The following is a 23059-nucleotide window of genomic DNA, read 5'->3' on the forward strand; positions in this document are numbered from 1 at the left end:
AAGACTTCGTGGAACTTGAGTCAGTGAGTCATAAAATATTAAGAACAGGATTCTCCGACCTGACACTCGATTAATCCTGCTTCTAACAAATGAGTTGCAGAGCCGAGACAGGTAAAAGAGAGTGGCATTGTTCTTCCTTTCCAATGGTGGCTCTTGGCTGCTTCTACTAAAAACTCATGCTAGGGAAAACATGCTGCTTTATGTTTGGAAACCTCTGCCCTGGCCACTGTTTCTCCCTAAAGCAGAAGTTAAATCCTCCCACCCAAAAGAACACCTCCAGACATGACTTTCCCCTCAGAGGGTAGGGAATGAATAAATAAAATCCTAAACTAAATCATCCCACCTGCCCCTGAGTGTTCCCCACATGTGACACTCTTTATAGTGTCAGAGACATGGCTCATTATTTGTGGAATGTTAGAGGTTTTTTTTGGTGGCATGAGTGTAATTGACAAAACCATTGGGGTATTCACCAGTAATCTACATTGTTAGTTTCCCTGGTTCCAGTAGATAATACACTAGGCTTTGTCACCCTGGAGATGGCTACAGGGAGGTGAAGTGACTTCTCAAAGTCATGCAGAGTTTGGAATCAGAATTCCAGGCCTCACTCCCAACAGACTGATCTATCTGCTCTGTCACACGCTGGCACTTTAATAAGTAAGTCTTCTCCAGCTGCAATTTCTCATGCTTCTTTGATGGCATCTGCAGACAGGGCGATCTTTCTGATAAAAACCAGTTGCAGAAGCTCCTGTTGCTTCCCTTCAGTTCTTCCTCAAGGCAGCGGGTACAGAGCAGCCGAATCTGCCTGGCCCCATTTCCCTCCACTTCCCCTTCCGAGTTGATTATCCAGGCAAGTGGGATTGTAACATCGCGGCCATTGCCATAGTAACAGAGCTTGAAAGATGCCACGCTGCCCTGGAAGGGATGTCTTGCTGGGTATCAGGAGATAGCCAGAGATGTCAGGCAAAGGAAAAGGTCCTGGCTTGACAGCACACAGGGGTGAATGTTCTGAATCTCTTGGGGACAGGATGGGCATGTGAATACTGGCTGAGAGTGCGGCGGCAGCAAGGCTCCCACCATTTCTCCTGGGGCTTTCTTGCTAATCTGCTCAGTAGCCACACAGATTGCTTTCTCTGTAATGCCGTTGGCGCTAGCCTGTTGTGCTGAGGTTGACAATGAGAGAATAGAGTTGGGAGGCGGGTAGGGCAGACAAGATTCCAGTGGCTTCTAAGGGATCACCTGTGCCTTCTCCTCCCAGATTTCAGAGCAGGGAGGGTCTCATGGGTGGAGAACTTGTTGTGTTACAGAGATTAGTAGCTCTGGTATAGAGATTCCAGAAACACTGATCACTGCTGTGCTCTATACCACCACCCTGGCTTGTGGAAAAATCCATAACATGGATCATGCCTTTTGCTCTGAAGGCTACCAGGGGAGAAGGCAATGGCCACAGGAGCTGTTGACAAGCCTGAGTCTTAAGTGAGGGACAGGACAAAAGGAGGAGGAGAGAAGTAAAGATGGGAGTGGACACCCCATGACATCTGCATCTGCACCAGAGCTGGCCTTTCCTGATAGCCAATCACGATTGAGCATCCCCACCAGAGTCCAGCTAAACAGCACTTTTAAGGACCAAGTCTTTCCATGGACCCAACCACGACCAGATTTCAGGAGCTAGTGTTCACTATTAGCATTCTCAATGCAGTCCAAATCGAACGTGCTATGCACCTGAGCCACTGAAGGGCGTCAGAATCACCTCTTATGCTTTTAAAGAAACATGTCTGGGAGGCCCCACACCTGAAGCGTCTGAGCAGTGGGTCAGCATGTGGTTAAGTCAGGCTCCGAAGCCAGACAGGCCCGGGTTGGAAACTTGGTCCAACATTGCTCACTGGGTGACCCTGGGAAAGTTTCCACATGGAGCTCTATGCCTCACTTTCCTCATCTGTGAAACGAAGGAAACAACAGTACCTCCGCCATAGGGCTCTTGTGAGGATTACAGGAGGTCGTCCGGGCAGGAGGCTCAGCGCTGTGCCTGGCTCACACTAAGTGTCTGGTACACGTAGTTCCTGTAGGGATAAGGTGGGGCCCAGCATTTGTATTTGGAAAATACTTCACAGTGATTCTCATCTGCGGACTTGGGCCATTTAGGGGGAGACAGTATCTCCAGGCCTCTCTCTAGTTTGCAGCATCAGGTATTAGGTCACCACGAGTTAAAATAATCAACAGGTGGGACTTGGTCCATTACCAGTTCCTTGACTTGGAGGGAAGTGGGAGGCCTACGTAGGTGGAGACCAAGGCTGAGTGAGAAGGCGTCCCCGTGTGTAGGGGTAGGATGCACACACCACGATCAGAACAAGAGAGGAAGGTGAAGGTGGGGAAGGCGACAGGGGCCTGGCTTTAGAGGAAGAGATGGAGAGAGGCAGGAAGGAGGACAGTCAGTGCTTGAGGACTTTTCCCCAGGAAGCCCCCGGAGTTGGACCCAACACCGCTGACCCTCCGTCATCTCCCCGGTGCGCCTGGGAGCAGCGATGCTGCAGTCTTCAGCCCTAGTACACCTGGAAGTGTGCCGAAGTGGCCCCGTCCTTCCAGCAGCGCAGGGTATCCACGGCAACCGAGCGGCAGAGCGGGCAGGTGCGCTCCCGGTCCAGCCAGAGGCAGAGGCACTCCTCACAGAACACGTGCTGCGGGGACAGCAATCAGGACCACTGGGGTCACTTTCCCAAGCATCCACCCTGTGCCCGCCTTGGTCCTAGGAGCTGGGACCCAGCAGTGAACGAAACAGACAATTCCTGCCCTCATGGAACTTGTATTCTAGCTGGGGAGACAACCAGCAAGAGGAATCTCTAAGAGGCAGAGTCTGCCAGTGGTAAGTGCTAAGATGGAAAAGCAGGGAAGCGGGGATAAGAGGGCTTGGGAGGCCTGTGATGGTGAATGGGGTGGCCTGGAAGGATGTCCCTGAGATACTGATATTTAGGTAAAACTTGAATGAAGGGTGAGGAGTGAGCCCTGGTGATATCTGGGAAAAGAGTGCTCCAGGCAGAGGGAATAGCACGTGCAAAGGCCCGGAGGCAGGAGTGTGCCTGGTGTGCTGGAGGAACAGCAAGGAGAGTAGGGCTGAGCCTGGGGGTGGAGGGCGGGATGAGGTCAGAGAGTTGTGTAGGGCCTTGGGAGGGCTTTGGCTTTTATTCTGAGAGAAGCAGGGAGCCATGGCAGGGTTTTGAGCAGAGGGCTGACTTGATATGATTCGTATTTTAATTAATTTATTTATTTATTATTTATTTTTGGCTGTGTTGGGTCTTCGTTTCTGTGCGAGGGCTTTCTCTAGTTGCGGCAAGCGGGGGCCACTCTTCATCGCGATGCGCGGGCCTCTCACTATCGTGGCCTCTCTTGTTGCGGAGCACAGGCTCCAGACGCGCAGGCTCAGTAGTTGTGCTGCACGGGCTTAGTTGCTCTGCGGCATGTGGGATCTTCCCAGACCAGGGCTCGAACCCGTGTCCCCTGCATTGGCAGGCAGATTCTCAACCACTGAGCCACCAGGGAAGCCCTGATTTGTATTTTAAAAAGATCCCTTTGGCAGCTGGGTTGAGAACAGACTACAAGGGTCAAGAGAAACATGGGGAGACTGGAAACATTAATGGGTTCCACCACCCTCTGGCTGTATAACTTGGACAAGTGATTTAACCTCCCCGTGCCTCTTTTTCCTCATCTGTAAAATGGGGATACTACTACTGCCCTCATAGGAAGATTAACGAACATTAAAGTACTTTCACACGACAATCAAACGCACTATATGATTCTTGATTGGATCCTGGATGTGGGGAAAAACCCTAGCTATGAAGGATGTTGAAGACGATTAGAGAAATTTGAATATATATTTGAATATTAGTATTTTATATCAATTAAAAATTTGATACTGTGATAGTAGAATTGTGGCTATGGGAGAGAATGTCCTTGTTCTTGGGAAATGTCTGCTGAAATATTTAGGGATGATAGAATCAAAATGTCAGCCACTTACTCTCAACAGGTTTAGGGGGAAAAATCTATACTAAGAAAAGGCAATGTGGTAAAACGTTCACAATTCGTGAATCTAGATAAAGGATAAAAGGGTGTTCATTCTACTATCCTTCAACTTTTCTGTAGGTTGGAGATTTTTTTAAATAAAATTGATAATATAAAAATCCAAACAAAATGTTTTTTAAAAAAGTTTAAAAAAAGGCACTTAGACCAATGAATGCCTGGCAAATAAGTTTTCTGTAAGTGTTGGCTATTGTACAGTAATAGTTATTATTACATTATATCTGTTTATTGTTTATTATGTGTCTCTCCATGGCAGACTGTAAGCTTCTTATAAACCCGTTCTGGCACAGTATGCAGTAGGTGCCTAATTGTAGAAAGTGTTCTAAAGAAGAGCTCCATGATGCTACAGGAGTATGTTACAGGGGGACTAGTCTGATCTAGGGGGTAGTCGAGGAAGGCTTCTTGAAGGTGTGACACTTGTGTTGAAGCCTGAAGGATGTTTGGGAGTTAACTAGGTGAAGAGAGGGGGCGGGGGCTAGAGCATTCCAGGCTGAAGGGAACAGATGTGCAAAGCTCCCGAGATGGGAAAGCGTTTCAGGCTCTCAAGGATGGCCAATGTGGCTACAGTGAGGTGGGTGCAGGGGAGTGGGGGAGAGGAGGTGAGCAGGGCACACAGAGTCTGGACGCCCATGCCCAAATTCTCACCATGGGCTGAAGGGCAGGACCAAGGGGTCAGCAGACCCAGCGGGCCCCATGAGGGCAGTGACTGCTGCTGTTGTCTTCCCACTGCCCAGCCCTGAGCCTGCACAGAGTAGGGGTTCTGACAAACAATGCCTTTCCAGGCAGGTTAGGTGGGAGATTCTGGAGATACTAGGATGATGAAGACCTGGTCCCTGGCCTCCAGGAGCTCACAGTTTCCTTCTCAGATAATCAGGCATGACCAAATCTGGGGCCAAATTAAGAGATTCAAAGAACACAGGACCACCCAGGGGCTGGGCTGGAGGAGTTCATGACCCAGGACTGCCTCTAGCATTTGGAGAAAGGAATGAGCCCCTACAGAGGGAAGGGGAGGAGGGGTCCTTCCAAGCTGGGAAGTGTAGGGTTGGGTGGGTTTGTGGTCAGTGGGGAATGCAGGTGGTGCTGGGTTGTTAACAGTTCCCTGCTGTGTCTCCTGGAGCACGGAGTTGGGAGAGGTGTCCCTAGGGTGGGACAGGCTACCCCACCCTGAGCCCAAGTTCTATCCAGACTCCCCATGTCTTGCTCAGAGATTAAGAGCAGGCTCTCTGAGCCTGTCTCCTTCTCTGTAAAACAGGGTTACTATTTCCCCCACAAGGTATCTGTAAGGATGCAAACAGGTAAAGCCTATCATAAAGCATCAAGTGTGAGGCACGTGTAAGCAAAAAATCAGTGGGGGTTGTTATACTCTTGCCCTCTTTCCTTTGTATCACCAGCCCTCTGAAACCAAACTCCTGGTAGTGACCAAGAACCGGAGGGCAGTTTGTTCTGTAACATACTCTGACTCTTCTCTTTGGCAAGGAGGGCTTTAAATACGGCAGATTTCTGACTTTGTGTTCAAAATGCCCTTTCCCTGACCCCCTGTAGGCTGGCAGGAGGCATGCCATAAATACTTTGGAGTGACCAACCAGGCGAGCGTGCTCTGTCTGAGCGGAAAGTTCTAACCTCTGGACATGCTCGGTGTCTGCCTGACTAGCTCCAACTGACAATCTGCTTCTCAGGCCCCAGCTCTGGGAGGCGGTGGTAGGTGGTGGGTGTAAGTGACCCACTGAGCTTAATTTGATGGCCCTTTGAAGGGGAGACAGGATGTTCCTTTAGCCCAGTGGGTTCTTCATCTATCCATGCATGCATCTGCCCTTCTATTCATCAATCCAACTATCCATTCATCCACCCATCCATTCCCCCATCTACCCATCTATTCACCCACCCATCTGTCAATCCATTTGCCCATCCACCCAGTCACCCACACATTTATCTTTATCCACCCACCTTTGCACTCACCCACCCACCCCTCCACTTGGCTACCATCCATCTCCATCCCAACCATCCATCCATCTCCTCTATCCCATCCATCCAACCATCCATCCATATATCCGTGCCATTCTATCCATCCATCCCATTCCATCCATCCATCCAATGTTTACTGAGTCAGTACTGTGATTCCACTACTAAGAAAGACAGACACGGTCACCACTCTCAAGTGGCTTATAATTTGGCAAAGAGGAGACAGACCTTACACAACCAGTTGCCCAATTAATCATCTAGCTGACATCTGAGATAAGTGCTATGAAGGAAAAACACAGGATCTGCGAGGACACATAGCTGGGGGCACTGATGAGACTGGAGAAACAGAATCAGAGAAGCCTTTACTGAGGATGTAAAGGCTCATTACTGACTCATTCATTCATTTGTTCATTCATTCAGTGCATTTAGGAATTAACAGGGCCATTTCACCTGTGGACGTCATCTCTGCCCTCCTAAGCCCGGCTCACAGCAGCAGAGGAAGACTGAGACGTGTGCCAGGCCTGGCCACGTATGTGGGCTTCAACCACCACCAGGTGTGGCCCCTGCTCCTGGATCTGGGGTGACGGTGTCTTGTCCAACCCCTCCCACTAATTCTAATCCAGCTGTGGGAAGACGTAGTGGTACCGGGAGAAGAACGGGAGAGAGGCAAACAGACTAAGGCTTGGAGAGACTGCCAGCAAGGAAGAAGAAAAACGTTCACCCTGACATCCTGTTCAAAGAATTGCTGCTACCAAGAAGGAAATACAGACGCTCTGAAGCATATGAGAAGATGCTCGTCTGCTCTCATAATTAGGCAAATGCAAATGAAAACTGCACCAAGATAGTGTTTGTCACCTGTCAGATTGGCGACGCTCCAAAAAGGCTTGATAACACGGTATGTTGGTGAGGGAGGAGAGCAAGAGGGCGCGTCATGCTCCGCACTGGGGTTGCAAACGGATACGCTCTTTACGGAGGGCGATTTAGCAACATCTGTCAGAACTGCATACCCTCTGACCCAGTAATTCCACCACTAGGAATCTATCCTACCAAGAGCTTGCACACATGTGAGATGGAGTACGTGCCAACGAGAGCTAATATTTATGGAACCTGACCACGCACCAGGCATGGTTCTAAATGCTTCACCTGAATTAACTCATTTAATCAACACGATGAGTCCAGGTAGGTGCTATAGATCTCCCTATTCCTGATCTCTCATAACAGCCATATTTGTCATAACACAAGACTATGAACAGCTAAATGCCCATCAATAGGAGAATGGTTAAACAAATTATGGTCTATCCATAAAATGGGATGTTACACAAATAAGGAACAATCTCTTCAGGCAGAGTTTCAAGTCAAAAAGAAACGATGCAGAATGCAGTTTGGGTAGAATGTGCCGCAACTTATGTCTTTTTGGAAAAGATATGTTTGTGTATATGTGTGTGTATATATATTTAAATTCTGCAAAGCATCTCTGGGAAGATATAAAGGAAACTGGCCCGGTTGCCTGTGTGGGTATTTAGGGGCCTAGCGAGCTGGGGATAAGGGTAGGAACCCTGTCACCACTTCCCTTTTTGTATCTTTAAAATATTTTTTTAACGAACTTTTTATTTTGGAATAATTTTAGACTTACAGAAAAGTTGCAAAGGTAATACAGACAGTTCTTGTATTACCCCTCACCCAGTTTCAGTCTCCCCTAGTACTATCCTCTTGCATCATCGTGGTACATTTGTCAAAGCTAAGAAATCCACATAGATGCATGACCATGGACTAAACTCCAGACTTTCTTCAAATTTCATGAGGCTAGTTTTTCTCTCCTGTTCTCTCTCTGTTCCAGGTCCCACACTGCATTTAGTCATCATGACTTCTTCATCTCCCTTTTGAATTTCTGAGTCACGCAAATTTATTCTCAATTTAAAAATAAGTACAGTTAAAGATTAAAAACGAACCTCCTAAACATACCCAAACAGCAGAACCAAAAAAATTCTGCTGATGCCAAAAAAGGACCCCACCTCCTGTCCTCCTACCCCTGGAAGGTGGGCGTGGGAGCCATATGCTCTCCCATTCCTTCTAGTCTGCAGGCTACGCCTCCCCCAAAGTCTTCTCAGCCTCCAACTCATCGCTCTCTGGCCTGGTCCCCTGGGACGCTGCATGACACTCTCTCTTACACAGCACTTATCACTGCCTGCCTTGTTTCATAGTTATTTATGTATGCGTCTGTTTCCCCAAGGAGACCGTGTGTTCTAGAGAAGGGGACAGGGTCTATGTGCCCTCTGCCTCCCCTCCCCGGTATCTGATAGGATGCTTTGACTCATACACATTTGCTGAATTGACATCTTAGCCCCTGATGTCAGGAGGAGGGGGAGGGGGAGGGGGAGGGGGAGAAGGAAGAGAAGGAGCGCGGGGAGGAGGCCAAGGGATAAATTTAGGCAGTTAAGAATAACTGACCAGTACTTACTACTATGGGTTGGTGACCCACAACTAATAACGAAAACAAATGGTAATAATAATTATAATGATACTAAAACTGTAATAATTGTAAGTTTTAGGGCTGAATAATTAAAATTTAGCTCCTTCCAGAGATGATCTCATTTAATCATAATGATAACTCTATAAAGTAGGCATTATTATGATACCCATTTTATAAATGAAAACGACCAAGGCTCAGGGAGATGGACTGAGCCACTCGGGGTCCACATTGCTGCTGAGATTCAAACTCAGGATATTCTGACACTATACCCTACTGAAATTTTCATTTTCTACGTTTTACCACTGAAATCAAAGCTCAGAGAGGTGACGTAAACCTGCCCAAGGGCAGCCAGCTAATAAAAGGCAGAACTGAGATTTGACCTTGGGTCTGAAGGACTCTACGCTTGATTACACTGTTCCCAAAGACCCATCCCAGAGCCCCAAGGTTTGGTCATTTGGTTTTGGTCAAGTGTCCCATGCAGGCACTTGGGACTTCTGCATGGGGCAGGGCCCTGCGGTCCCCCAACCTCCATCTCCAACGGCCCCGCCCAGCCCTGCTCACCTGGCACATAAGGATCAGAGGCTCTCGGAACTCAGCCTGGCAGATAGCACAGATATCACCAGCTTCTGTGCACTGCTGCCCAGTGGCCCGGACTCCATAATTCTGTTTGATGGAAGGGAGAGAGACACAGACACAGCTGTGGTCCCTCGCTGGAGAGACACCCTCAGAAGCACAGCAAGGTCTGTTTCCGGCTCCTGGTTCCTGTGACCTCGGTCAGGACCATCAGAAGCCAACTCACCTGAGAGGTGCAGAGAAGCTTCAGGGCTTTCCTAACTCCACCCACGCGGCCACAAATGTCGAAAGACTGAAAGGAGAGCGAGGTGATGGCTGAAAAGTATCCAAGGATTGTTCGGGATCTCTTTCGCCATTCCTGAACAACCACCATGGACCCTCCTCATCTTTGACTCCAGACATTTTCAGGGCACATCCTCCCATTTGAAACTCCTCATTCCCATCAGTTTTGCTTGGCTTTTGCCTTGCTGCCTTCCATCAGCAGTCTCCCCTGCTAGTGGGGCCAGGATAGCAAATATATGGCATGCGTACTGTCTTTTCCCCCTCCCAAGCCCCGGGCAGGCATTGCTAATTGATCCCAGCACTCTTCTTCTGAGTCAGGGCATAATCATTCTTCTCTGTCCAGCACTGCAGTCAGCCACTGCCAGCAGATCACAATCAGTAGGCAAAATAAGCCCCAGTGGCCGACACTGCATGGGTTGCCTGGCTAGCCCTGCTTGGAGGAAGGAGAGGGAACACACGCATTCCTCCAGAATCTCTAAAGCCTTAAACAGATAAGGGAAAAGAAAGAGGAGGATGTGTTTATTGTTAGGGGGAAAACCTGATTTGTACTAATGATGAAAAGAGAAGCACTGCATACTGATTTGCAGAGCTGAGGGTATGCGATTTAAGAGGAACAGGAAACAAATTCTGTAGCAGTGCTGTCGGTGGGTTGAGAGCTCCAGACTTTGACGCTTGTTCTGTGATCACTAGCTGAGCGATGCTGGGCAAGTTACTTCTCTCTGAGCCTCAGTACCCTCGCCCATAATATAGGAGTGATAACGGTATGTATTTTGAAGGGTTGCTGTGAAGAGGACGACACAAAATGATGGCATATGGTGAGGTTTATGGGCAAGAAATTAGGATGGCTGTAACCATAAAAAGGAGTGAAGTACTGATATATGCTATAATGTGGAGGAACCTTGGAAATGACGCTAAGTGAAAGAAGCCAGACACCAAAGGTTACATGGTGTATGATTCCATTTATATGAAATGTCCAGAAAAGGTAAATCCATAGCGTCTTCAGAAAGAAGACTAGTGGTGGCCAGGCGCTTGTGGAGGAATGAAGAGCGATTGCTTCATGGGTACAGGGTTTCTTTTTGGGGTGATGAACGTGTCTTGGAACTAGACAGAGGTGGTAGTGGCACAACACTGAGAATCTGCTAAATGCCACTGAATTGTTCACTATAAAATGGTTAGTGGTTAATGTTGTGTTGTGTGAATTTAATTTTTCAATTAAACAAAGAGATTAGGGTGTTATTCCAGGCTCCCCACTTGCCCTCGCTGCCAGGCCCAGCTAGTGAATGGGTCTTCCTCAGGCCAGCCCTCCAGCCTCCCCCAGGACACCTCACCTTGCAGAGGCTGTAGAGAACGATCAGGACCCCTCCGAGGAAGTAGCTGTTGGAGGCATCGTCACCCATGATGTATTTATACCACAGCTGGATGGGAACGAGTGAGCGGAACAGCTGGCTCAACTCCTCGATGACCAGATAGAACTTTCCCTGCAACCACACAGAAAGCATCAATTATTATTAGCAGTAAAGACCCAAAGGACCCAGCTGGGGGGCCCCCCAGCCCAGGGAGTAATGACATTCCAGGTCACAGGCAGCCCATTAATCAGCTCTGTAAAGCACTCAGGCCTGCTCCTAATGGGCCTGCAATGTGGCCGGGGAGACACGGCCCCTGCCTGCTGCCCTCGCCCGCTGCCCACCAGCCCAGAAGACCACCACTCTGAGGATCGCGTTTCAGGGAGGGAGAAGCTGGACACCTTCGGCCGAGGGTTGGAGTGTGGGTCACTCCCTGGTGCCTGCTGTGGCTTTGAGGGCTCAAAGCCAATCACGGGGGCACAGTCCCTGGCCCTGCACTCAGATCACTCTCACCTCTAGGGGGCTGACCCAGGCATCGAGGGTGACTGCCCTCAGTGGCGTGGGCAGGGCGGGCCACAGGATGCAGGAAGGACAGGCAGAGAAGAGGAGAGGGGGAATGACGTGTTCTCGTTCCCAGCTGCCCCTCCAAGGAGGCAGGATCATATCTGGTGAAAGAACATGGACTTGGGTTCTCAGACCTGGGGGACTCAGAACCTTATCTTGCTGCATGTCGTGAGCCTCACTGTGCTCATCTACAGAATGGGAATCACAACTGCTACCTTCTAGGGTGGCTCTGAAGATTAAAGGAAATAAACAGGAAAAGCATCTAGCGTTCTCTTTCTCTTCCTCTTTTGGCTTTTATTCAAGTCCCTCAAGCTTTCTGGAGCCTGTGCTATAAAATGGACAAGAAAATAACCCACCCTGTCGTGTCTAATAAAGTTAAACAGACACCTGCTTAGGACCCAGTAATTCCACTCCCAGGTGTGCACCTGAGAGAAATGAAAACATATATCCATCTGTAGGCAAATGTTCATAGCAGCTTTATTCATAATATCTTCAAACTGGAAACAGCCCAAATGTCCGTCAATGGAAGAATGGATAAACAAATTGTGGTATATTTATACAATAGGACATTACTCAGCAATAAAAAAGGAACAAATGTTTGCAATACAAAGCAACATGAATGAATCTCAAACATTCTCTCCTATCAAAGGAGACAGATACAAAAGAGTACATAGTGTGTAATTCTGATTTATATGAAGTCCTAGAATAGGTAACATAAAACTGCACTGAAGACTTCCCTGGTGGCGCAGTGGTTAAGAATCTGCCTGCCCATGCAGGGGACACGGGTTCGATCCCTGGTCTGGGAAGATCCCACATGCCGCGGAGCAACTAAGCCGTGCGCCACAACTACTGAGCCTGCGCTCTAGAGCCCACGAGCCACAACTACTGGGCCTGCATGCCACAACTACTGAAGCCTGCGCGCCTAGAGCCCGTGCTCCGCAACAAGAGAAGCCACAGCAATGAGAAACCTGTGCACCGCAACGAAGAGTAGCCCCCGCTCGCCGCAACTACAGAAAGCCCACGTGCAGCAATGAAGACCCAACGAAGCCAAAAATAAAAAATAAAGTTAAAAAAAATAAACTGCACTGATGGAAATAAGATCAGTGGTTGCCTGGGGTGAGCTGGGGGAGGAATGACTGCAAGGGGGCGTCAAGGAATTTTGAGGAATGAAAGAAATTGTAGATTGTATATGTAAATTTTATATTTTATATAGTGATGGGGGTGGTGGTTACACGTGGGTATACATTTGCCAAAACTCACTGAAACGTGTGCTTCAAATCTATGCATTTTCTTGTACAGATATACAATGTTACACACCTCAATAAAGTTGATTGAAACAAATAAACAAACATAGAAACAAATAATCCCGCTCCAAGCATACATAGCCTTAAAGATGTGAATAATCTTGGCTCCAGCAATTCTACTTCTAGGAATTTATCCTAATAATCAGGGATATGTGCTAATAGATGTGCCAGTAGGAATGGCCACTGCAGCATTCTTTGAAACAGTACAAACAAAAAACAGGTAACAAACTAAATGTGCAAAAAGAGGGTCTGGTTATGGTAGGGATCGATAATGCAAAGCCATACAGCCAATCAAATACCATCCTGAAAAGGAGTGACTTTGCAGTGAAGAAATCCACTACATACCGCCTTAACCAAGTGATCAAGGTTAACGTCCCCAGTAATAAGTCATATTGAAGCCTAAACCCCTGATAAGATGCCCTGAGAAAAATACAGTATCATCCTGTGTATTCTGGCCAAAAACTTACAAGCTCAATTGAATCATAAGAAAACGAGACAAAGCCAAACTGAGGAACATTCTACAAAATAACTGTCCAGCATTCTTCAAAAGTGTGAAGGTCATGAAAGACAAAGAAAAGACCAAGGAATTGTTAGATCAGAGAGGACTAAGGAGACATGACAAATAAATGCAACGTGGGATCTTAGATTCGATCCTAGACCAGGAAAAAGACGTTTGTACAACAACTGGCAAAATGTGATAAGGTCTGTAGTTTAGTTAATAATAATGGTACCAATGTGAATTTCCTGGCTTTGCTAATTGTACTATGGTTATATTAGATGTTAATATTAGGGGAAGCTGGGTGACGGATGTATGGGAATTCTCTGTATTATTTTTGCAACTTTTTTCTAAGTCTAAAATTATTTCAAAAGAAAAAGTTAGAAAAGAAATCATCCTGGCGAAGGATATCTATTGATTTAGGGAAATGCTCATAATATAGTTCCAAGTGGAAAAGATACAGAATGCAGAAACTACTCATTTTCATTGTGGTTTTCTGCCTTTTCCTTTTTTTTGTACTGAGCATAGTGCTTAAACTAGAGGGAGAAAAAAGTTATAAAAATGCATTGTGGGGCTTCCCTGGTGGCGCAGTGGTTGGGAGTCTGCCTGCCAATGCGGGGGACGCGGGTTCGAGCCCTGGCCCGGGAAGGTCCCACATGCTGTGGAGCAACTGGGCCCGTGCGCCACAACTACTAAGCCTGCGCTCAAGAGCCCGCAAGCCACAACTACTGAGCCCGCGTGCCACAGCTACTGAGGCCTGCGTGCCTGGAGCCCGTGCTCCGCAGCAGGAGAGGCCGCCGCAATGAGGAGCCCACGCACCGCAGTGAAGAGTGGCCCCTGCTCGCCGCAACTGGAGAGAGCCCACACGCAGCAACGGAGACCCAACACAGCCAAAAAAAAAAAACCAAATAAATAAATTTATAAAAAATAAAAAATGTGTTGTGTATCCATCAAACGGATGATGTACAGAATGTGGACAGAGACTTTATATCTACCCCATTATATTCTGTCTTGATGGGCTGAGCACAGGTCGCTTGGAAGAGGACTCCTTGAGGCAGATGTACCCACATCTGCTAAGGACCAAGGAAAGGCATCCAGTCATCCGCTCACTCCAATGTCTGACCTTGCAGAATCGGAACCTCACCCCAGACCTGCTGAATCAGAATCTGCAATTTAACAAGGTTCCCAGGTGATATGTGTGCACGTTCAAGTTTGAGAAGCACTATTTCAATGGATAAGTGGAACAAGGGCAGTGAAGTAATATGGGCAGGATGAGGAAAGAAAGGTATTCCAGAAGCCCAGAGGTGATGGAAAGGATGGCCAATCTTTGGCCATCTTGCTGGGCAGCCTCCTGCTTTGTCCTCCTGGCCTCATGGTGGTTGAGGACATGACCACCTCATGAAAGGTCCTATGTCCCTGTGTCTCTGGGAACCCCTGCATGCTGGTATCTGGTTGACTCTGGAGACAGACCCTGCTGTCCCCTCTCAGGCTAATCTTGCACAACCAGCCTGGCTTGGTGGTTAAGAGTGTAGCTCGGGAACCAGACAGCCTGGGGTCAGATCCTGTTGCCAACCACCTTGCTATTACTGATCCTTGGTCACTGTCTTTGGATCCCCCAGTTCTCAGGCTCCACTAGCTGCGGGCTGGTCCCCTGGTCCAGACCCCAAGCTTCCCACTCACCTAACACGTGGGTCTGGAACAGAGGTCAGCAATCTTTTTCTGCAAAGGACCAGATAGTGAATACTTTGGCTCTGAGGTCATACAGTCTCTGTCACCACTATTCCCCTCAGCTATCGACAACAGGTAAACAAATAGGCATGGCTGTGTTCCAGTAAAACTTTACTTACAAACACAGATGTTGCGAGGCATATTTGATCTGCAGCTTGTGGTTTAACAACCCCTGGTCTATAACATCAGAACCTAGATAAGTCAAGTCATGATGGGGACTCCAACACATCCCCAGAATTTCAGAGAAGGCTCAGGGACCAGCTTCTTGGCCCTTCTTTTAGGTGCTCTGCTATGTAGACCAAGCTCTTCCTCTGTAGATGGACCAGTAGTCCCCTACTCTTTGCCGAGCTAACACCTGTTCATCTTCTGGGTCTCAGCTAACTGTCACCTCCTATAAGAAGCCTTCCCCAACTCCTTAATTAAATTAAGTGCTCCTGTTACACCCTTTAAATCACTTTAGAGCACTTCTCACAATATTAAAAAAAATTACTTCAGTATCTCTCTCTCCCACTGGACGGTAAGCCCCATAAGCATGAAGATAATTTGGCTCCTGGTCATATTCCTAGCACTCAGCACATAGCAGGTGCTTATTTAAGAGCTAGAGACCTCTGAAGCGTAAGATTTTCCACCCTTATTACTCAGGTCAACATCTAGAGTTTGCTGATGGAGAAGGAGAGTTGGAACATGGAAGAGAGTACTTCTCTTCATAGGCAAGCCCTGATGTCACAGAAAATAAAATAAAGGGAGAGAGTGCTAAAGGTAGCAGTTAGCTGCTGGGGGGGCCGGCCACTTGGAGAGGAGATAAAACCACCGGGGAAAACTGGGCACATCCCAGTGAAACCATCTCTCTCTAATTAAGCAGTTTTATAATTCCAGGTTGCTTAAGCATGTTATTTCTGACGACCACCAGATGGACCGTGTGGTTTCTCCGGGGTGTCAGACAACAAGGAAAGCGATCAGATTATGACCCGTCTGCCCTCCCTGCCACCCGTAAAGGGAGAACAGTAGCAATTGCTGCAGAACTTAGGCACAGAGAACTCGCTGCTGGGATTCTGATAAAGGGGGCAGGAGCAGTCAAGGAGGGGAAGGCAGGTTCTGTTCTGACTTTTACTGTGAGGATGGGGGAGGGACCAAAAGTGAAGTGGGAAGCGAGGAAATGACAGAGGGCTGACTGGAAGGGAGTGGGAAATGATGGCGAGCAGGATGCTGAGAAGCCGGAGAAAGGAACAGGTTAGGAGACTTTCGGAGAACGCACCTACCTGGGAAAGGGGATGTGAAGGATCGTGGGGATGAAGAGGAAGGGGAGGGAGACATAATCAGAGTTGTTAGCAGTGCAAATGTACAAAGATATAAAGAATGGATTAACAGGGAAAAAAGGTTTTTTTCTGCATCAAAATTAATAATGAATACTTATACGGCTTTACCTGTTTATAAATCTCTTTCATACACATTTTCTCACCTACGGAAGTAGGACAGCACAGCAGTTAAGGGCATGGGAATTGGGCCTCCAAAGTCAAATCCGCTACCTACTAAATTAGGTTGATTTTGGACAATAATTTAACTTCTCTGAGTCTCAGTTTCCTCATCTGTAAATGGGGTTGAAAACACAGACACACACACACACACACACACACAGTGGTGTCCTGGCAAATCAGTTCTCCGGAAAACAACCAAAAAACAAAAAGGCCCTGATATGTGTGCTTCCAATTTCTGTGGTGTAAGTACTCCCACAGGGCCAATTTCAAGCTTCCTAGGGTTTAACGACTGCTTGCAAATTTCCTGAAAAGGTAACCATTGGCTTTCACAAGCCCACGCAAACTTGCTCCAACAGGCCAAGGTGATTGTGAGGATTGAATGAGCAAATGCACCTAAAACATAGGTACCCAGGAAGGGCCCAGTGCATAAGAGCTAGTAAAGAACCTCATGATGATCTGGGGATGTGGGCATTATTACTGTCACTCACGTTCTTTTAGAGATAGGACACCTCAGGTTCAAAAGAACTAAGGAATGAACGAGAATGAGGCAGAGGTGCTATCTGGGACTCCCAGGCCCAGGCTGCATGAGACCTGGCAGCTGTCACTGCCTCCCCCTTGCTTGCCCTTCCTCCCCTTCCTTCCTCCTTTCTCGGGTTGTGAGAAACCCAAGGGACAAGGGGAGACCACGTGCAGAGGCCAGGTGCAGAGGGAGAGGTTCTGAGCGACACTACACAGGGGAGAAGCAAGGAACCCAGCCAACAGGGAGAACCGAGGGCCCAGATATAGGACCTGAGCAAGTCATCCCACCCATGTCAGCTGAGGCATTAGACCTGTGAGTAAAAAAGCCATTGTGGATGGTCCAGTCTCAGCGGACATCACATGGAGACCAGCTGTCCCCAGTGTACCCTGGCTGAACTCCTGACCCACAGAATCATGGGAAATAATAAAATGGTGGTTGTTTTAAGCCAAAAGAAAGAAAAAAAGAGAAAAATGAACTAAAGTACTCATCTAAGGAGGTGATGGTGATGTTTGCCAGTGCTTCTTAAGGCTGGCTTGTTGGGTTAGCACTCCAAGGCCCTGTGCCAAAAAGCCAGCCACACTGCCACGAGGAGAGTGATACCTGTGCTTCTTTCTAGAATGTTCTTTGAAGAACACAAATCTGATCATTGCGGACCCCTGCTTATAACCGTAGGCCAGGGGGCCTTTGGGAGGTAATCAGGTTATGAGGGTGGAGCCCTCATGAATGGGATTAGTGCCCTTATAAGAAGAGACATGAGAGCATCCTCCCTCCTTCCATGTCTGTCTGTCTGTCTGTCTCTCTCTCTCCCAAACCCCTGCAATCATTCTTGACTCTTTCTCTCAGAACCAACATCCAATTCATCTACAAATTCTGCTGGAAACAGCTCCCTAACAACTTCTGTCGTTGTCCCCCTATGATTTATTCCTCACACGGTATCCAAAATGAGCTTCTCAAAATACAAGGCAGAACAAATCATCCCAGGGCTCAAAACTGCCAATGTCTTCTATCTCCCTCAGAGTGACATCTGAAACTCTCACCCTATCTTCCAGATCCTATAAGATCTGCCCCCTGCCCACATGTCTGATGTGCCTGATTCTCAAAAACAAAAAACAAAAAACAAAAAGCAAGCACAGTTCTACCTCAGGGTCTTTGCACTTGCTCTTCCCACTTCCTGGAGCACTCTTCCTCCTGATGTCTGCCAGCTGGCTCCCTCACTTCCCTTGGGTCTTGGCACACATGTCATCTCATCAGGAAGGATCACTGAACAATGTACATAAAATAGCACCCCTGCACTTCCTACTTCCCCCCATCCTCCCCATCCTCTGTATTCAGCTTTCATTTTTCTTTTTTGCACTCACCCCCAACATGGACTATATTTCTTTGTTATGCTCCTGAAATACAGGGGCTCTGTGTCTTTTTGGCATTACCATTTCTGTTTGCAGAATCTAGAGGAGCATCAAACAGGGTGCTCAGTCGAATGAATAAGTGGGCCTCAGTGTCTTCATCTATAGACTGCAGGTAATAATAGTACGTCCCTCAAAGAGTTTTGATGTTAATAACAGCAAATACATACACTGAAGGCTTATTACTTGCCAAGTGCTGTTCTAAGCACTTTGTATTAATTTAACTCTCACAACAACCTATGAGATAGGAGCTATCATCATCCCCATTTTACAGAAGAGTAAACTGAGGCACAGGGAGGTTAAGTCACTTGCTCAAAGTCACACAGCTGGTAGGTGGCAGAGATAGAATTTGAATCCAGGCAGGCTGGTTCCAGAGGCCACGTTATAAATCCTCTCTCATTAGAGAAATAACGTGTAAAGATCTTAAAACAAGGTGTGACAATGTTCATTGCAGCACTATTTACAACAGCCAGGACATGGAAGCAACCTAAGTGTCTGTCGACAGATGAATGGATAAAGGAGATGTGGCACATATATACAATGGAATATTACTCAGCCATAAAAAGAAACGAAATTGAGTTATTTGTAGTGAGGTGGATGGATCTAGAGTCTGCCATACAGAGTGAAGTAAGTCAGAAAGAGAAAAACAAATACCGTATGCTAACACATATATATGGAATCTAAAAAAGCACAACAAAACAAAAAAATGGTTCTGAAGAACCTAGGGGCAGGACAGGAATAAAGATGCAGATGTAGAGAATGGACTTGAGGACATGGGGAGGGGGAAGGGTAAGCTGGGATGAAGTGAGAGAGTGGCATGCACATATATACACTACCAAATGTAAAACAGATAGCTAGTGGGAAGCAGCCGCATAGCACAGGGAGACCAGCTCAGTGCTCTGTGACCACCTACAGGGGTGGGATAGGGAAGGTGGGAGGGAGACGCAATAGGGAGGGGATATGTGGATATATGTATACATATAGCTGATTCACTTTGTTATACAGCAGAAACTAACACAACAATGTAAAGCAATTATACTCCAATAAAGATATTAAAAAAATAAATAAATAAAAAATAAATAAAAGGAGAAAAAAAAGAAAAAAACCAAGGTGTGACATACCATAATATTAAATGTTGGCTATTATTATTATCACTACTACTTGCTGCCTGTTAAAGGAAGCTCATTTTGGACTAAGGGCTAAGGAGAGATAAGTCATAGCCATCCTGGGTGCTGACTGTCCCATAAGCCAAGTCTCTTGGGTGGGTCTGACGTGTGGATGGCTGGTGATGTTTGCCAGTGCTTCTTAAGGCTGGCTTGTTGGGTTAGCACTCCAAGACCCTGTGCCAAAAAGCCAGCCACACTGCCACGAGGAGAGCGATGCCTGTGCTTCTTTCTAGAATGTTCTTTGAAGAACACAAATCTGATCATTGTGGACCCCTGCTTATAACCCTCCCTGGCTCGCCACTACCCCCAGGACAAAGGCTAAACTACTTACCAAGCCCTCTGGACCTGGCCGTCTACAGTGGAGCCATAGGGCACTGTGGAGGCTCCATGCATGTGCCACATTCCGGGGAAAACTTGTAACCTTGATCGTGACTACTACACAGGGATACTGTAAGCATCCAACTAAATCAGCATTTCTCAAAGTGTGGTCCAGGACCCTGAGGGTCTCCAAAACCCTTCCAGAAGGTCTGTGAAGTCAAAACTATTTTCATCATAATTCTCAGACATTAACTGACATTTTTATTCTCTAACAAGTATACAGTTGAGTTTTTCCTGAGGCTATATGACATGATTTGCAACAAATGAGAATGCAAGTATCTTCTATCAAGCCAGCTATTAATTTATAAAAATGTAAAAACAAGTCCCTTTTCTCATTAATTAAAAAAATAGTTATGTCTCTTTAAAATATGTTATTTATTTTAACACATAAGGGGTTGATTATTATTTTAAGTTAATTAGTAAGTACTGTAAAAAGTTCTTGGTTTTAATTTCAATTGTGGTGAATTGATTTGAATTTCTATTATGGTTACATGGGTCATAGCAATAACCCATGTAAGCAAGCTCTTTAGGGTCTTCAATACTTTCTAAAAGTGTAAAGAGGCCCTAAGTCTAAAATGTTTGAGAATCCCTGAGTAGCATGTGGAATAGAGTAAGTATTCAATAACTTTGACTATTATTATTTTTAAGAAAGCATTTTTTTATTTTTAAAAATTGATTTTTATTTTTAAAAATTTTTATTTTGTGTTGAAGCATAGTTGATTAACAATGTTGTGTTAGTTTCAGGTGTATAGTTTCAGGTGTACAGTAAAGTGATTCAGTTATACATATATATGTTATCTATTTTTTTTCAAATTCTTTTCCCATTTAGGTTGTTACAGAATATTGAGCAGTGTTCCTGTGCTACTCAGTAGGTCCTTGTTGGTTATCTATTTTATATTATTATTATTATCTATTTCTTTGATAGGCTGTGAGCTTCATGAATGCAGAGAACCATATCCTGTTCACCATCTTTCCCCTATGCTTAGTCAGGGTGTGTCCCTAGTTGCTGTCACCTTACATTCTTTCTCTCCTTCTTCCTTAGCACTAGAGTCCTCAATATTTTAGCTGGATGATATCTTAAACAAAGACTACATCTCCCAGCTTCTCTTGCAACCAGGTGCCATTTTAGTGGCACTTCAGTGGCACTAAGCTATAGTAGAAGTGTCATGTGACAACTTCAGAGAAACTTTCACCTTATTCTTCCCCCCCATCCTCCTTCCTGCTATCTGGAACTTAGATGTGATGGCTAGTGCTCTAGCTGCCATATTGGACCATGAGGAGGAGTCCCACACCCTAGGATTGGTGAAGTAGTAACCTGGAAGGTGTCACACTACCAGGTTTGGACTGCTTACCTTTGGACTTTACATGGGAAGAAATAAACCCTTCTTAAGTTTAAGCTATTATTATTAATTTTGCTGTTATTGGCTTATCCCAATTCTAACTAATACAAAGGATTTGGCACTGAGTAGGTGATCAAAAAATGTTTTTTGAGTGAATGAATGAACAAATGAACAGGAGGGCTAAATGACCTTGTAGTTCAAATAGCTAGGTTTTCCACAGGTGTGGCTCATAGAGAACCCTGATGCCAAAGGTGCTAGGAAGCAAGGGTCAGTGTATAAGGAAGGATTTATAAAAAAGATGAGGCTAGGAGAGAGGAAAAGGGGCTGTCCAGTGACTGCTGGGTTCAGCACAGAGCACCATGAGAAAGGCATGCAGTGTAGAAGAAAGGACGATGATTTGGCTCTTACTATGTGCTAAGCACCTACTCTCTGCACAACACTGTGAGGTAGGTGCTATTAATGCTCCCATTTTACAGGTAAGGAAAGTGAGAAGGAGAGGATAGCCCCAGGGGACACAGCTAATAGAAAGTTCTGGACACCTCTACCTGGTAGGAAAGATGGCCACTAGTAGCCCCAAGCCAACACTCTCACAGCTTAACTCCAACAGAGAGAGAGAGGGGCCTAGTTTCTCCCAGGGGGCCCATTTGCCAACCCGGACAGCGAGCCTTGGATGGATTGGTCAGATGGGGCAGGGGGTGGGTGGGGCGCCGTGACTGACAGCCGCATCAGGACCACAGGGAGAGGGAGAGGCGGTTCCCCACAGAGAAGGGTGTCGGGAAAAGGAGGCCGGAGAGCTTCTCTGAGTTAAGGCTAGCACTGGGCCAAAGGGACTCCTCATTGCAGAGCCCTCCTCTAAAGTGGGGAAAATAAGCAGGAACTGCGTCCAGCCTCCCGGGTGCTTTCCCTCATTTGCTTTTCTTGCCCTGGACGGCTGGTTCGCTCCCAGCCGCCACAGGGGACAGGGCCATGCTTCCGAAATGGGCGGGCTGGGCCCGCGCAAAGAGCTGAAAACAAATACTTGTTTTCTTGGGAAGGCGGCCTGCAGGTCTGTTATGATTGCAGGCTGCACGGGGGACCGCGGCTGAAAGAGCCCTTCAGAACAGAACAGCCGCAACATCGACCCGCTGAGGAGCAGGCGGGCCCATCTAGGACTTCTCAGACTTGAGAAGGCTTGGCGGGTGGGGAAGAGCTTAGTAACTGACTTCAAAACAACCTGGCCAGGAGTGCTGGGGGCAAGAGGTGTTGAGGGCACTGGGATTAGAAGAAAGGCTAGAGAGAAATGCAGGGGGTGGGGGAGGTGAGGGATACAGGAGAGGAACTAGGAGATGTGGGCAAACGAAGAGAGGGGAGAAATGACAGAGCTAGAGGACAGAAGAAAAAGGGCACCCAGGAGTGAGAGACCAGGCAAAGAGGGGGCCAAGGAGGAGAAAGTAATCTCATTATTAAGCACCTACCATGGGCCAGGAATTGTGCATCAAATGCTCCCCTGGTGGGTTAGTTATGACCCAGTCCCATTTCTCAGATGAGAAAGTTCAACATAGGCACGGGAGGCAGGAATAAATCGTGGGAGACTGAGCTAATGAGATAAGTACAAGGGGAAAGAGACAAGAAACTAGCAGCAAAAGAGAAGAACTAGGGCCAGTTAACGGGTGAGAAAACAGAGGCTCTAAGAGGTTGTCCAAGTGCTAGACAGGGGTAGAGCCAGGTTTAAATCCAGTCTGACTTCCTATCTTGTGCCATTTCGTGCTTTGAGTGCTATGAGGAGCGAAGAAAGGGAGACTCTAGCAGGAGTTAAAGTGAGATGTGGGGAGAGAGAAAGAAAAGATACAAGGTGTGTGGGAGGGTGGAGAACTGAAGAGGGAGGATAAGATTCAGGATAATGGGCACCTTGGCAGGGGTACTGACCAGAGGGGAAACGAAGGAGCCTTTCGGGTGCTGGAAATGTTTTATATCTGTGCTGCCCAATACAGTACAGATAGTACTGTAATAG

General features: G+C 46.9%; 1 protein-coding gene across 4 annotated transcripts in view; it reads right to left on the minus strand.

The window, feature by feature from the left end:
* Nucleotides 1-1486: 1486 nt before the first annotated feature.
* RNFT2 (ring finger protein, transmembrane 2) overlaps nt 1487-23059 on the minus strand; it is a 61205-nt gene continuing 39632 nt past the window's right edge. For 2 of the 4 annotated variants that reach the window (XM_059894797.1, XM_059894800.1), the window contains exons 7-10: nt 10681-10830; nt 9297-9428; nt 9059-9160; nt 1487-2672 (exon numbers count right to left, since the gene is read on the minus strand). In XM_059894797.1, the coding sequence (XP_059750780.1) occupies nt 2538-2672; nt 9059-9160; nt 9297-9428; nt 10681-10830 (519 nt within the window). In that variant the 3' untranslated portion in view covers nt 1487-2537. Of the gene's footprint in view, nt 2673-3337; nt 3490-9058; nt 9161-9296; nt 9429-10680; nt 10831-23059 lie in introns of those variants that run through there. The other 2 variants (XM_059894799.1, XM_059894798.1) reach the window with 2 other exon arrangements.

This window comes from Balaenoptera ricei, chromosome 14 (assembly GCF_028023285.1).
Source record: "Balaenoptera ricei isolate mBalRic1 chromosome 14, mBalRic1.hap2, whole genome shotgun sequence".
Lineage (NCBI taxonomy): Eukaryota > Metazoa > Chordata > Mammalia > Artiodactyla > Balaenopteridae > Balaenoptera > Balaenoptera ricei.